At 41.0% G+C, this 15,349-nt stretch overlaps 1 protein-coding gene across 12 annotated transcripts in view; it reads left to right on the top strand.

Annotated features, from left to right (window-relative positions):
• The window catches only part of PATJ (PATJ crumbs cell polarity complex component), a 305,718-nt gene that overhangs the window by 273,631 nt on the left and 16,738 nt on the right, over positions 1-15,349 (top strand). For 11 of the 12 annotated variants that reach the window (XM_059689351.1, XM_059689345.1, XM_059689341.1 and 8 more), the window contains 4 exons: positions 1,017-1,131; positions 2,352-2,389; positions 8,011-8,133; positions 8,874-8,978. In XM_059689351.1, the coding sequence (XP_059545334.1) occupies positions 1,017-1,131; positions 2,352-2,389; positions 8,011-8,133; positions 8,874-8,978 (381 nt within the window). Of the gene's footprint in view, positions 1-1,016; positions 1,132-2,351; positions 2,390-8,010; positions 8,134-8,873; positions 8,979-15,349 lie in introns of those variants that run through there. The other variant, XR_009451968.1, reaches the window with a different exon arrangement.

The following is a 15,349-nucleotide window of genomic DNA, read 5'->3' as shown; positions in this document are numbered from 1 at the left end:
AGCGCTCCCCCTGTGGAAGTGCACTGACCACCAGGAGGCAGCCGGGTCATTCTGCTGTTAGGGTCAATTTGCATATTACCCTTTTATTATATAGGATATTAATTGTAGAATCTAGGTGTGTGTGTGGATGTCTACTTTTAACTTTTCTTAGATTTAAAGTTTTTCATATTTAAAGAGTGTTAAAACATTAAACAGCTTTCATCATAAACTAAGGAAGTGGTTTAAATTATAATTCATCAAGTGATCATTGTAGTCTTAGGTTTAATTTAAAATTTTGAGGCCATTGGGCACAACCTTGATAATTTGGGGGGAAAATTATTTGTTATTGGTGACATTGGGTTCTTCATTGAAAAGGTCCTTCACTGTGTATCTAATTTCATTGAGTAGCCACTAGTCATACATGACTATACATTGTAGTCCTCAACTATTTAGTTAGACAGCTATGAGAGCAGTAGTGGAGATATAGCGATTGAGCCAAATTATTCCTGACCCTAGGAAAATCTTTGAGAAAAACGAATTTAACATATTACTTAAAACAACATATTCCTAGGATATTTGCTGCTTTCTCCTACAGTTGAGAATTCCATTTGGTCAAATTTCTATTATTCAAGGTTTTATTATGCTTGTTTTAGCAAAATAGATCATGTCCTTTGGAATCAATGTTGATTCCAACCCCAACTAACACATAGTGCCATTAACTGATCATATATAAATACTGTGTCACAGCTTAGGAAAATGTTTTTTATTTCACATTGAGGAAGAAAAGCTTAAATTATATTTTCTTTCTTAATGATTGAAACCATATATGAAAGCACATATAATGGGGAAAATGTTAGATGGGGTTGTACTAGGGTGGTAAGAGAGTGAATATGGGTAATTTTTGTTCTATTTTTAGTCTCTTAAGAATTTTCGATTGCATGATTATGGTTCCATAATTGAAACACTAATTAATAAGTTTGAAGTGTTGAGCCCAAGCATGTGTTCCAGCACAGCTGATCTCTGGGTTTCCTTTGCAGGGGAGTCAGCACAGCACACACAGCAGCTTCCACCCGGCCCTGGCTCCTGTCATCTCCAGCCTGCAAAGCCTGGTTGGCACAAAGAAAGCTTCTGATCCCTCCCCCAGAAATTCAGGTATTCTGTGGACACGCCTCCAACAAGACATCCTGATACCCAATTGTTATTTTAATATTAAATTTTTTAATACATTTTTTTACCTTTAAAATATTTTTAATTCTTGGCCACGTAAGCCCCAAGCTTTCGGAAAGGACTATTCTAAAGGAAGGAAAGCCTTAGAGACTCATTTATGGACTATGCCTTTAACTTTATACCAATCACATGAGAGTGGAAAAGCAGAAACCTAAAGTGTTTCCTACAGTAAAATCATTTACAAAGAGAAAAATATTGTAAAGCTCTTTTTTTAACTTTTTTTAAATTGATTTTAGAGAGAGAGAAAAAGAGATAGAAACATTGATGATGAGAAACATTGATTGGTTGCCTCCTGCACGCCCCCTCCTGGGGACCAAGCCCACAACCAGGGCATGCGCCCTAATCAGGAATCGAACCAGAGACCTCTTGGTTCATGGGTGGATGCTCAACCACTGAGCCACTGCAGCCGGGCTACAAAAGAGAAAAAAATTTAAATTATTAGTCACTCAAGAAAGGTGAGAGGTACATATGCCAGTGAGGGCAAGGGTCTTCTTAATTCTTTCCTTGGATAGATGGTTACTTTAAGTCAGAAAAACATCCAGTAAAACACAAATGGCTCATCTTCCAAGCCATTTAATCACTATATTTCAGGCAGCTACTGCTACAGTCTATCAGTTTTTGTCAGACCAAATGCTTATGGCCACATCTGTCTCAGAGCGAGAGGACTTCTTTAATATAGAAGACAGCCCCTGGTCGATGACTGCTGGTTTGGATTTTGAGAAAGGATATAATGCCTGCTTGTTTTAGTATTTTCTCTTGAAAGGCCTAGAAAATGACACATTTTCAGGAGATAATTTTATATCCTGCATGTATTATCTCTTAATGTTAAAAGTTAATTGTGCCCTAGCTGGTCTGGCTCAGTGGATAGAGCATCAGCCTGAGGACTAAAGGGCCCGTGTTCAATTCCGGTCAAGGGCACGTACCTTGATTGCAGGCTCCTCCCCAATCCCAGGCCCTGGTTGGGGCTTGTGCAGAAGGCAACCAACCGATGTGTTTCTCTCACATTGATGTTTCTGTCTTTCCCTCTCTCTTCCACTCTCCCTAAACATCAATGAAAAAATATCCTCAGGTGAGAATTAACAAAAAAATAAAATTAAAAATAAAGTTTTTTTAAAAAGTTAATTTTGTTGCTTCTTTATTGATAGGCACAGATATGGGACCACGGACCGTTGAAATAATCAGGGTAAGTCTGTTATTTCGCTGTTTTCTTGGCTTGTGTTGGGTTTGCATAAAATGTACATTTTCCCCTTCATACAATTGGTTGGGTTATCAGTGTGCTCCTTTAAGTTACTGAATACATATGGGGTCTGTGTAACGTAAACAGACTTAGAAAAATATGGTAAAACACATAGCTGACAACTGAATTTTTTGGTACATCATCTCTACTACATTTTGTGCATGTACTTAACACATTGCGTACCGCATAGAAATCTCTAAGACATACACAGGGACCGCACGTTTTTGGGCAAACTGCACGTTATTTAAATCATCATTATGCACTTCAGGTGTTGTTTTTCAATAATTATAACATTTTTATTTACAAAAACAATTAAACAATTAAAGTTCCTAGTACTTTTTTAATGTATGGTACTGCGTAAAACATTTTCCTCTATGAAGAGGGACCAAACAAAATTTACATAAGTATCTAGATTCACTCCTTTTTCCATGGGCGTGAAAAACGAGAACACTCGTGAGCGGTCCTTAACAGATGGCGCATGAAACACGAGAAAACTCCTGAGCGGTACGAAATGTGTTAAAAGTTTTGCAAAACAAAAAATGGTATCATTTTTGGTAGCTTTTTTTAACTTTAAACCAAGACCTTTTAGCCATGCAATAAGTTTTTTGGGGTTTTTTACAGCATTTGCAGTGATTTTCAACCAGTATGTCTAAAGACTTTTTAAAACATGCAATACCTGACTATTTAGTTGAAACACTGACTTCTTTTCCCTTAGGTTGTCAAGGAAAAAAAAAATGACAACAGCCAATACAATGGTCATCCAGTGTAATTGAATCAAAATTATACTTGCCCTGGTGCATGAGTGTCATCCCATGCACAAAACGGTTGCCAGTTCAATTCCCTGTCAGGGCACATGCCTGGGTTGCAGGCTCGATCCCTAGTAGGGGGTGTGCAGGAGGCAGCCAAAAGAAGTTTTGCTCCCACATCAATGTTTCTCTCTCTCTCTCTCCATTCCTCTCTCTAAAAATCAATTTTAAAAAAACCATTTTTTAAAAAATTTATACCTATTTTAATAAAAAATAAAAGAAAAAGAATTTACACCTATGTTTTTTCAGATTGGCAAAATATATTTTGGTTTGCTGCAGAATTTTAGTAATTAGTTTATGTGTGCCATGAGATGAAAAAGGTTGAAAATTGCTGGCATATAGCATGATTTTTACTGGTTACATAATATTACATCATATGAATATGCTATAGCTTCCTCTTGTAAAACAATCAGCATATTCCTAAACTTTTGCTATCTTTTATAGCAAAATATCTTTGTATTTTCTTTTTGCCCATATCATGGGTATTTGCTCAGGATTAACCACTAGAAATGAAATTGTTGAGTCCAAAGCCACTATTGCTATTAAAGGCTTTTCTACATATTGCTAAATTGCCCTCCTGAGAAGATTGCATAAGATGCATTTCAGATCATACATTTGTCAGATCCTGAATTTCAAACTCCTGCATGATATCCAGAATATTGGAAAGTGGACTTCCATTTTGATCACTTTGACCATTAAATTTGGGGTTCAAAAAGTAGTAAAAAAAAAAAGTATGACCTTGTTGTAATCATCATAACTGCAATAAAGTGATATCCAACATGGCCTAGTTCTCTGGAGTCAATCATAGCTGTGTTTGAAGGCAGTCTGCTATGTATTACCTCTGTTATCTTTGGCAAGTGATTTAACTTCAGTTTTCTCATCTGTAGAATGGGGTGATAACACTGTTTACCAAGTAAACATTGTTGTGTGGATTAAATGAAGTAATGCATTTAGTATATTTAGCGTAGTACTTAGTACATCATCTAATGTCCAGGAAGTGGCATCCATTATTATTGGCTACATCTTTGACTATATCTGCCTTATTTGTTCCCAGTATCTTTCCACCAGAGTGGCAACTCATATGTTCCTGTGATGAGGGAGTTAAATGTACCAACATGTGAATAATTATGGCTAAATTAAGGAAACATCATGATGGATTTGAACAAAACCAAATTGTTGCATAAATTTCTCCTTATTCCAAGATTTATAAAATGTCATTTTATGTTTTCTTAGTCATTTCAGCTATTTGTTTTTACAGGCTTTTATTAAAAGGCCTGCTCCTACCAATCGTATTCTCCCACACACGGTCCAAGAAGAAACTTCATAAAGAGAGTCGTCCTGCCGTTTTGCACGCAGGGCTTTACTACTGATGCAGTCAGAAAATATCAGCTAGGCACAAATACTCTGGAAAACAAGATATAGACTGCCTGTTACTGGAGAGACCAGCATTGCCATTTTTCTGTCTTATAGGTCTGACATGGCAGCACTAGTAATATCTATACAGTGGGGCCTTGACTTACGAGTTTAATTCGTTCCATGACGGAGCTCGTAACTCAAATTACTCGTATGTCAAATCAAAAAGTGAACGAGTGAGATGTGTGATGCTGGGCTGATGTTGTGCCATTCACTGTGACGTTCGCTGTGCCAACTAGCGATGGGGTATCTGAAGCTGGCTCGTAACCTGAATTTTAGCTCGCAACTCAAAGCAAAAAATCGGCCGAGAGACGGCTCGTATCTCGAAAAACTCGTTAGTCGGGACACTCCTAAGTCAAGGCCCCACTGTAATAATAAAAGCATAATATTCTAATTAGACCAGACAGCCGAATGACCTTCTGGACAAAGCTGTGGTGGCAGGGGGCGAGGAAGAAGCTGTTAGGGGCTATCAGGCAGGCAGGTGAGCAATTAGGGGCGATCAGGCAGGCAGGCAAATGGTTAGGGGCGATCAGGAAGCCAGGCAAGTGGTTAGGGGTGATCAGACAGACAGGCAGAGGTGGTTAGGGGCAATCAGGCAGGCAGGCAGGCAGGCAGGCGAGCGGTTAGGAGCCAATGGTCCCAGATTGCGAGAGGGTACAGGCCAGGCTGAGGGGATCTCTCCCCCATCACCACCCCATGCATGAATTTCGTGCACCGGGCCTCTAGTTAATAATAAAGAATAATTCCTCACACTTATGTGATATGAGGTTGTAAGGGTCTTTATATGGTTTTTGTTGTCATTTTGTTCTTTTCCCTTTTTCCAAATGTACTGAGGTCAAATCGAAGCACCCTAAGCTATGTTTTAGGTGATCAATGAAAACTGTAGAAGTTTTGGGACCATATAGGTCCCTTTACCACAACTTTTCTGCCATAGTTGTCATATGTTTACATTTACATAATCTGAGAACCCCACCAAATAATGTGGTAATTTTTGCTTTCAACTTTTCTACATATTTTAATGATCTCAAGAAAAAAATATTGCCCTGGCCGGGTAGCTCAGTTGGTTAGAGGGTCATCCGGATACACCAAGGTTGCGGATTCAATCTCTGGTCAGGGCACATAACCAATGAATGCATAAATAACTAGAACAACAAATCAGTGTTTCTCTCTCTATCTCTCCCTTCCTCTCTCAAAAATCAATTTTAAAAAACTTTTACAAAATAACTAAATAAAACCAAAATTTAAAAAGAAAAAAAAAGCCCTGGCTGGGTGGCTCAGTTAGAGTGCTATCCCAATACACCAAGTTTTTGGGTTCCATCCCCGGTCAGGGCACCTATGAGTCAACCAATGAACACATAAATAAGTGGAACAATAGGTTGATTTTTCTCTCTCTGTCTGTCTCCCCTCCCTTCCTCTCTCTCTAAAATCAATCATTTTTTTTTAATTGGTCACATTTTCCTGTTTTGGGGCGTGTCAAGTAATTTAGGATTTCACCCTGGACCCCATGGATGTCATGCTGTGTGGACAGGATGCGGTTACCCGGTTAGGTTGAGACTACAAGTTCCATCTCCCCTTTTGTGAGTGGTGGTTCCGTTCTGTAGTTTGGGTCTGTTTCACACCTGTGCAGCTTAGAACTGAGCCTGAGAATTCCACGGGTTCACTCAGAGTTAGAGGATCCCTCCTCTGTTTCCCTTTACTCTGGTTTTCTTCTTTTATTTTCCTGCTACCAGGGGCTCCTTTTCCTGGTTCCTCTGACCAGAAAGGTAGGAGTTTCTCTCCGAACATCAGCCGTGTGTACCACTTCTTCAGCTCCTTACCTGGGTCTCCCCCTCAGTACAGCGTCACCAGGCAAACATTTGGAACCGGGGACCTTCATCCCTGCTGTCCTTCCTCCAAGTATTGGTTTTCCACCACATTTTGAGTTCCTTTACTTTTCAGAAGCCCCGGTAGTTGTGTTTTGTTATTTTGACATGTTCTCCATTTTAATCAGCAGGAGCAGGTGCTATCGTGTGTATGCCACCATGCTGAATCTGGAACTTGTCATTTCTTCCTTTAGTGATTTTTAAAATGCTAACCCTATGATAGAAATATGGGGAAAGCCTGGACTGAAGCCAGGATCTCTTCAGCGGGGTCCGAGTAAACCATATTGCCTTACCTAATATCTTAGGGAGCATTTCCTGTCACGTTTAATTCTCTCCCCGAACTCTGTTGTCATTATAGGGAGTGTCCTCTAACATCCTTTGTTTTAACGCAGTTGTGCAGCTCTTTTAGAGCCAAGTCTGTTTGTTCACACCCCCAAGAGCATGATATGTGTGGCAGTTTAATTATAAACACCATATGAGAACACACTTGCCAAGTTGCATCAAAATTGGCCACTAAACTGAGCGGTAGCATAGGTTTTGTTTTTTCACAAGTACTATTGCCTTTTTTTAAAATAAACTATTTATTTATTTTAATCCTCATCCAAGGATATTTTTTCGATTGCTCTTGAGAGAGAAAGAGAGAGAGAGAGAGAGAGTTGGAACCCACAAACAAGATATGTGCCCTTGACCAGGAATCGAACCCGAGAACCTTCAGTTCAAGGGCCAATGCTCCAACCACTGGGCAAACTAGCCAAGGCTACTACTGTCTTTTAAAAAAAAAAATTATGTGTTTTTTGATTTTTAGATAGAGAGGGAGAGAGAGAGAGAAATATCCATCGACTGCTTTGTGCACATTCCTTACTGGAGATTGAGCCCAAAACCCAGGCATATTCCCTGGCCAGAAATCAAACTGGGGACCTCTTGGTCCATGTGACAACGTTCAACCACTGAGCCACACCGGCCGGGCTACTCTTGCCTTTTTTTAATTAAAATTTTTATTTGTTGATTTTAGAGAGGAGGGGGAGAGAGCTAGAGAAGCATCAATTTGTTATTTCACTAATTTATGCATTCTTGAATGTGCCCTGACCCGGGATCAAACCTGAACCAAAAACTTGGAGTATCTGGACAACACTCTAACCAACTGACCTACCCAGCCAGGGCCCCCCTGTAGCCTTGTATTGAGCCTTTTTTTGTGGGCCAGGACTGCACTATATCATCTCATTTAATCAACACTGTGAAGTAGGTGGTATTCTTCCCATTTTATGACTAGAAATGGAAGCTCTAAGAGCTTAAGGAACTTACTGAAGACTCCCCAGCTACAGTGCTCGAGCTGAAACTTGGGTCTTTCTGACTCCAAAGGCCCTGCACTTAAGTCCTGTGTTACCCTGACCTCCTGCAGCCCTGAGTGTTTTGTTCAGCAGCTATCATGGGACAATCTGGCTGCGGCTCTTTATTAAATATGTGTTGTGTTTTGCTTCTTTTCTAGGAGCCCAGTGATGCCCTTGGAATCAGTATTGCTGGAGGAAAAGGCAGTCCCTTAGGAGATATCCCAATATTTATTGCCATGATTCAGGCCAGCGGTGTGGCTGCGCGCACACAGAAGCTTAAAGTAAACAAAGGGGAATGGTGAAGTGCTAGCAGCATGTGGCGGGTGGGAGAGGAAGTGGCAGCCATGGGCACTTTGTTTAAAGTTGGAATTCCAACAGCCTGGAGAGACCCATGCTGAGGGCAGAATGCATTAGAGAAAGTTTATACCTGAAATTCACTGGGTCCCTGGACATATAAAAATATTATTGTTTGTATCAAAGCTTCTCAATGAAAAAAGAAATTGCAGCTCATTTACAAAGCCTCCCATACCATTTTTTTAGCACCTAATTCCACCCAAAGTTCATTTTTACCTGAGAGTGATTTGACCGTAGGATCTTCCTTCAATAAAAAGAGCCAACATCGTTATAATTTTTCCCCATTGCCCCTTAATTTTAACTTCGGTAGAAAAATAAAGCAGAAAATATTTGGCTTCCTCGTTAGAACTTTATTGAACAGTTCATTTGTACAGCCCACTATTCCTGGCGAATGGATGTATGAAATGCCACCATTACCAAAATACAAAAGTGGCCTGCCATGCCTTTTAATAATCAAAGCTGACCCCCTTCTTGTTTCTCTGATTGGCCTGTGTCTGAGGAAAGCCATAAAAATTCCTCATGCTGCTGGAACATGTACACACCGGAGACAGAGGAACCTTCACAATGGCCACAAATGGGGACTATGACTTCCAACGAATTTCAAGCACTCTTCTCAAATTTAATTTTTCTTAATGATAGTGATTTTCTCCCACCATTGTACTTCCAGGTTGGAGATCGGATTGTCAGCATCAATGGGCAACCCTTGGATGGGCTGTCTCACGCGGACGTGGTTAATCTGCTGAAGAACGCCTATGGGCGCATTATCCTGCAGGTACTGTGACCAAAGGAGCGCGCAGCTGCTCGAGGCAGATAAGTGGCGTGCAAAACAGATGGAGCGTCACTAGCAGTCAGCATCACTGCCCAGCAGGGTGCTTGCTGATGTGAATTATGAAGGTTGAAAGCAAGAAATTATTATTTTTATTCAGAAATTCTTTAATGCCACCCACACAGGCAGTGGGCATGATTATATGAAAGCATAACAAGGGGAGAAAAATTACTCTTTGCTTCACATGCTAAATCAGCGAGGCTTTTAGCTTCCAGCGTTCTTTTGTAAAACAGAGTTTGCAAGGAATAGGAAATGATTTCTTTTCTTCCACCCAAAAACTGTTACTGAACTGCCCAAGTGCTAGTTCTTCCACTCACATTAAAAGAAGGGAGAGATACAATGCTCTCTCCCCAGGACCTTAAGTGACTGCCGACACTGTTAAATTCTCACTGCGTGGTAGTCATCAACTAAGGCAGGCAAGTATTTATCCGCTGTGGTCCTCAAGAATATTGTCCAGAGGCACAGGGACCTATACCAGGAAGGGAAAATCAGGTGTGCTGTTAATTACCGCTTCTTAGATTCTCAGCGCTTCAAATGTGTCTGAGATTGATATGCGGTGAGTGAGAGGCAGCATAACGGCAGTGAGTTTCGTTAAAGCGTTTCCCCGAAATGTCTGATCCTAATCACCGTACTTCTGCAGAAGTAGTATTCAATGGTTTACAGGTAAAAAAATAAAACCCACCATGTTGTACCTGAGAGACAAGGCTAGCCCTTTAGGGCTCCGATCATTCTAGCCCTAAAATAAGTTCGAATTATTGAAACACCATTACTTCTGGGAGAACCAATCTGTGGTGCTTAACGCTCAACGATCCAAAGTGCCAAAATAGACATTGGAAAAAGTATGTGGCTTTTAGCCTGCACGAAAAGAATCATAAAAGTACCATCAGTTTCAAGGGCGTTCACAGGATCAACGACCTGTTCATTCAGTGGTTTGGGTCCCCGAGTTCTTGTTGAGCTCAAACCGAAACACTGTGTGGCCTGGCTGTAGAGCCGGCTTCCCCTCTCCTCCGTGTCCACACGCTCCATGAAAACTTACATGATCACCTCCCATTCCTCCCTCTGCCAGTTGTCAGCGCCTCCAAGTCCTCCCCTTTTTGTTCGCCTTCACGTTAGGCTGACCTGTAGAGGCCTCAAAAGTGCAACTCTTCAGCCTCAGAGCTGTGGACCCTTGGTTAGGCACTGAATTTTACGAGGAAGTTATTTCAGATGATAACTATGCCAAGACAAAAAAGGGTTCCCCTCAGCAAAAGCTGCTAGTATTGCTATTTTCACTCACTGATATTATGTGCCCAGCTCCACCTTCTTCACAAGGACATGGGGACACAAGGCGCAAGTGTAACAGTCACTATAAAAAGCCCCTTGCATGGAAATGAACTCATGCTCTCCCACGCGGAATTAACGCTGCGTTCAGCCAAGTTGCCACCATGAACACACTTTTGAAGGAGCTCCTTATTTTTCCTAGGTCTGTATTTTAAGAAGAAAATGATATTCTCTTGCATGAATCCCATGAGTTGGTGTTATTTTTTTTTTTTAACATGTGTTATTAAAAGCTCAAGGGAATCCTTTGGGATTTGACAGTGTAATGTGCACAGTTAGGAGTATGGAGTAGATGTGCTGCCAAAGGCTTTAGACACAAAGCCCAGGAGACTCTCGTGTTCTGCAGCAGACACGTTTCCCTTGCATAGAGTATTTGCTTTAATTAAAACGGAGTGCAAGGAGTAGTACCAGCAATCCAGTGATCACAGCTCACTTGTCACTCGGTAATTATTTATACTATCAGATGAGCCAGCCCATAGGGAAAGCCAGATAATTGTGTCTGACGATGTGAAAACAACTATTGCCAGTGTATCTGAGAAGCAGTCAGCAACTACTAATTGTACAGGGAAGATCAAGATCTGGGTCAACTGCAGAGTGGAGAAGGGGGAAAGAGGGGAAGAGACAACCAGCACTTCTGGAAGCTTCTCCTCACAGTTTAAATTGTCATCTCTAGGTGTAATAAGGAGGTAGATATCCGTAACCTTCAAGTCTTTTGGTTTCTTATTCCCAGTTATAGATTGGTCCGTGGAGGTTGATTTGGCTATGAGGGGTCATTTGAAATGTTTCCAATTATATTTGCTTCTGTAGTTTGTTAATTTTTCAGTTCAGCTCTTTTGTCTATAAAAGTACTATAGAATTGTTTTTGGATAAAATCAGGTAATTCAGGCTCTCCGCTAAAAGAAAAAAAAAATTTTACTCTTTATTTTTTTAGAACATAGAGGATAAAAAGAGCATCCGAGGGATTGTTATCACCAAAGAAAGCTGAGGCTTGTTCTGGGTTCTATAAGAGATTTTCCAAACATTTTAGCACATAGGAAAATAGGTGGATTGAGGCAGCATTAACTAATCTAGGAAATTCAGGAAGAGTGTGTTGGGAGAGAAGCGAACATTGTAGTTTGGCACCTCCAGGTGGAGAGATGTCCAGCAGGCACAAGAAATGTGTTGCCAGTGATGGGGGTGAGAGGACCTCAATGCAGGAAACAGACAGGGTAAACTGAGCCATCGGCAGCTTTTTGATGTCGCCATCCACCCTGCCTGCCACATTAAACTTCATAGATACTGGTTCACTGAATGGCCGCTGGTTTGATTCCCGGTCAGTGCACATGCCCAGGTTTCAGGTTCAGTCCCCAGTTGGGGTACGTGCCAGAGACAGCCAATAGCCAATTGGTGTTTCTCTCTCTCTCTCTCTCTCTCTCTCTCTCTCTCCCCCTTCCTCTAAATAAAAATCAATAAAACATTTATTAAAAGATGATAAATTTCAAAAATGGCTTATCAGCATAACAACATTTAGCTTATATCTGTAGAATTAAGAAAAGTTCAGTGTGTCTCTAGGGAGTGAAAGCATTGAATTTTTATTATGTACTGTATTATTTAATTTTTATCATGTACATACAAAAAGAAATTACCTGGAAAAATAGAAAAGGACCAGGAGTCAAAAAATACAGTTCCTAGACACTAAGGGATAAAAGAATTTCAAGAATAGCACACTTACCAACGAGGCAAAAGTAAATAAAAATATAGAAAAGTCACTACAACTGGCAGATAAATCACTGGCAATCTTTAATACAATTGAGTTCTTTCTTTTAGAGTTGGTGGCAAGTCAGTAGAGAGCCAGGGAGTAATTGGCAGCAAAGGAGATAGAAGAAAAAGTTGGGGTAATGTTACCTCTGGAAAAAAAATTTTGTTTTCAGGGGAGTTTGAATCAGATGACTTCTCTTTTAGGGTGGTCATTTTCTAAGAGTGAGTAAAGAAATGATTTTGGTATTTGAGAGAGTGCTTCTCAAACTTTAGCAAACTCTAGAGAATCACCTTGAGATGATCCCGCCCCCGGTTCTAATTCCATAGGAGTGGAGTAGGATCCAAGAATTTGCGTTTATAACAAGCCCCCAGATATTGCTGATGCTGCTCTTTTAGTGAACAGCCCGAGACCCACTGAAGCAGGGATGAGTAAAAGATTTGCACATATTTTTCTCTATGCCTGGAATACCCATCTCATCACAATCCTCATCCCCTCTTTTTAAATCTGTGAAATCCTTTGTTTAGAAACTCTTCAATCAAGAACAGGAAGTAGTCACCCAAAGACCATGAACTTACACAAAGTGGGGACAGTGTCTGTGCCTTGGCCCAGGGCCCAGCCCAGAGCAGATGCCTCGTACATGTTGGTTGCACTGAGCAGGTTGCTGAGCCATGCTGATCAAGTTGAGGCTATGAACTTAGAACAAATCAGCACAGTTATCAATTGGGTCCAGAAAAATTCCAGTAGAGAAGAAAGATGGATTGGGTTGGGAGTATCATTAAGGGACTGGTTTGTGAATCATTCTTAACCTTGGTTACACAATAAAATCAGATTCCAGCACCTCAGTGATTTAATTGGTCTGGGATGTGGCATGGACGGCGAGATAGTTTAAAGTTTCCCAGGTGATTCTAATATGTAGCCAGGGGTAAGATCCATGGGGTGGAAAACAAAATAAAAAAGAAAACAAACAAATAAAACGAAACAAACAAAAAAGATCCATCGGGTGCATGATGGATAAAAAGTAAGTGGTACCAGGAAGGGACTGATAAACTCTAGGAAGAGGACAAAGAGCTAAAGCAGCGGTTCTCAACCTGTGGGTCGCGACCCCTTTGGGGGTCGAACGACCCTTTCACAGGGGTCGCCTAAGGCCATCGGAAAACACATATATAATCACATATTATTTTTGTGATTAATCACTATGCTTTAATTACATTCAATTTGTAACAATGAAAATACATTCTGCATATCAGATATTTACATCACGATTCATAACAGTAGCAAAATTTCCTAACAGTAGCAACGAAAATAATTTTATGGTTGGGGGTCACCACAACATGAGGAACTGTATTAAAGGGTCATGGCATCAGGAAGGTTGAGAACCACTGAGCTAAAGACTTGAAAGTTGAAATGGAGATCTAGGGGAAGTTCTGTAGGACAGGCAGGCGATAGAGTCAAAGTCATGCATTTTGAATCCTGTGACTTAACTCTTCAGTTTTCTATAAGTAGTGGTCATAGCTCCTTTCTTCCACTGTTGCTGTGAGGATTAAGTGACTTGTAACGTTTAATAAGAACAGTGGATTGCAAATGGGAAGCATTAATTAAGTGGTGTTTTATTACTTGCATTATAATAACATAGGCTTGAAGTCAGAGGCTGCTAAAATTCCTGTTTAAGTCCTGGGAGTGGAGTGGTTTTCCAGGTGGCAATTGAGGTGTGTGCCACTAGATGGTGATTTGCCTGTTCTTATTTGACTGCAAACATTTGACACTTCAGACCAATATATTTTTAAAACAAACACATGGACATTAATATATTCTGATGTCACTGGAATCATTTTGACTAGGTTCTTTTTGTTAATTCTTATTCAAGGATATTTTTTCCATTGATTTTTTTTATATACATATATTTTTTCTTTTTTCGGAGAGTGGAAGGGAGAGGGAGAGAGAGATAGAAACATTAGTGACAAAGAAACATCATCAATCAGCTGACTCCTGCACGTCCCCTACTGGGGATCGAGCCTGCAAGCGGGGCATGTGCCCTGACTGGGAATCGAACCATGACCACTGAGCAATGCTGGCCAGGCTTCATTGATTTTTTTTTTTAGAGAGAGAATGGGAGGGGACGAGACAGAGAGAGAGAAACATCAATGAGAGAGAGAGAGAGAGAGAGAGAGAGATTGACTGGTTGCCTCCTGCACGCACAAGGCCCAGGGATTGAGCCTGCAACCTCAACAGGAAGCAAACTTGCAACACTTCATTCCACAGGCCGATGCTCTGCTCTAACCACTGAGAAAACTGTCTAGTGTATGACTAGTTTCTAAATAAAAACTTCAAGCAGATGTGCTTTCTACTTCATTAAGGTACATCAAATGCCAGACATGGGATAAGGCAAGTTTTTTTTTTTTAAATTGTTGATTGATTGATTGATTGATTGATTTTTTTAGAGACAGAGGAGAGGGAGGGAGAGAGAAAGAGAAACATTGATATGTTGTTCCACTTGTGCATTCCTTGGTTGATTCTTGTATGTGCCCTGACCAGGGATCAAACCCACAACCTTGGCATATTGGGCTGTGCTCTAACCAACTGAGCTACCCAGCCAGGGCCAGGCAAGCCTTTCTTAATTGTTCTTCTGTGATGCACCCCTATCTTAAGATGCCAGCTTTCTCAGGAAATCACCTTACCTGGACAGCCTTCCTGTCTTTTCTCAGCATACCTGCACTCTGGATCCATGCTGGGTCTGAGTGCTAACTTTGTATTTTGTACTGCAAGATTTGAGTCCTAACAAATCTAAGGGTTAATCGTATTCCTTTACAGGATCAGCAGCTCTGGAAAAGTTCTAAGCAAGGATCTCAAGCTCTTGTGCATTATAATATTGTAGTTATCTGGAAAATATTTTGACTTCTTGATTCTCCAAAACATAATCCCCCAAACCTATTTTTAAGAAAAGATACTCATTCTAGAATTTGTGCAATAAAGACCTGTGCTTTATTACTCAACTAGAGGCCCGGTGCATGAAATTCTTGCGGGGGGAGGGGGGTGTCCCTCAGCCCGGCCTGCACCCTTTCATTCTGGGACCCCTCGGAGGATGTCCGACTGCCAGTTTAGGCCCGGATCACACCTAAACCGGCAGTCGGACATCCCTCTCACAATCGGGACTGCTGGCTCCTAATCGCTTGCCTTCCTGCCTGCCTGATTGCCCCTAACCGCTTCTGCCTGCCAGCCTGATAGCCCCCTAACCACTCCCCTGCCAGCCTGATTGATGCCTAAC

This window comes from Myotis daubentonii, chromosome 3 (assembly GCF_963259705.1).
Source record: "Myotis daubentonii chromosome 3, mMyoDau2.1, whole genome shotgun sequence".
Classification (NCBI taxonomy): domain Eukaryota; kingdom Metazoa; phylum Chordata; class Mammalia; order Chiroptera; family Vespertilionidae; genus Myotis; species Myotis daubentonii.
The sequence above is the reverse complement of the archived record's forward strand: the minus strand, read 5'-3'. Positions and strand labels throughout refer to the sequence as shown.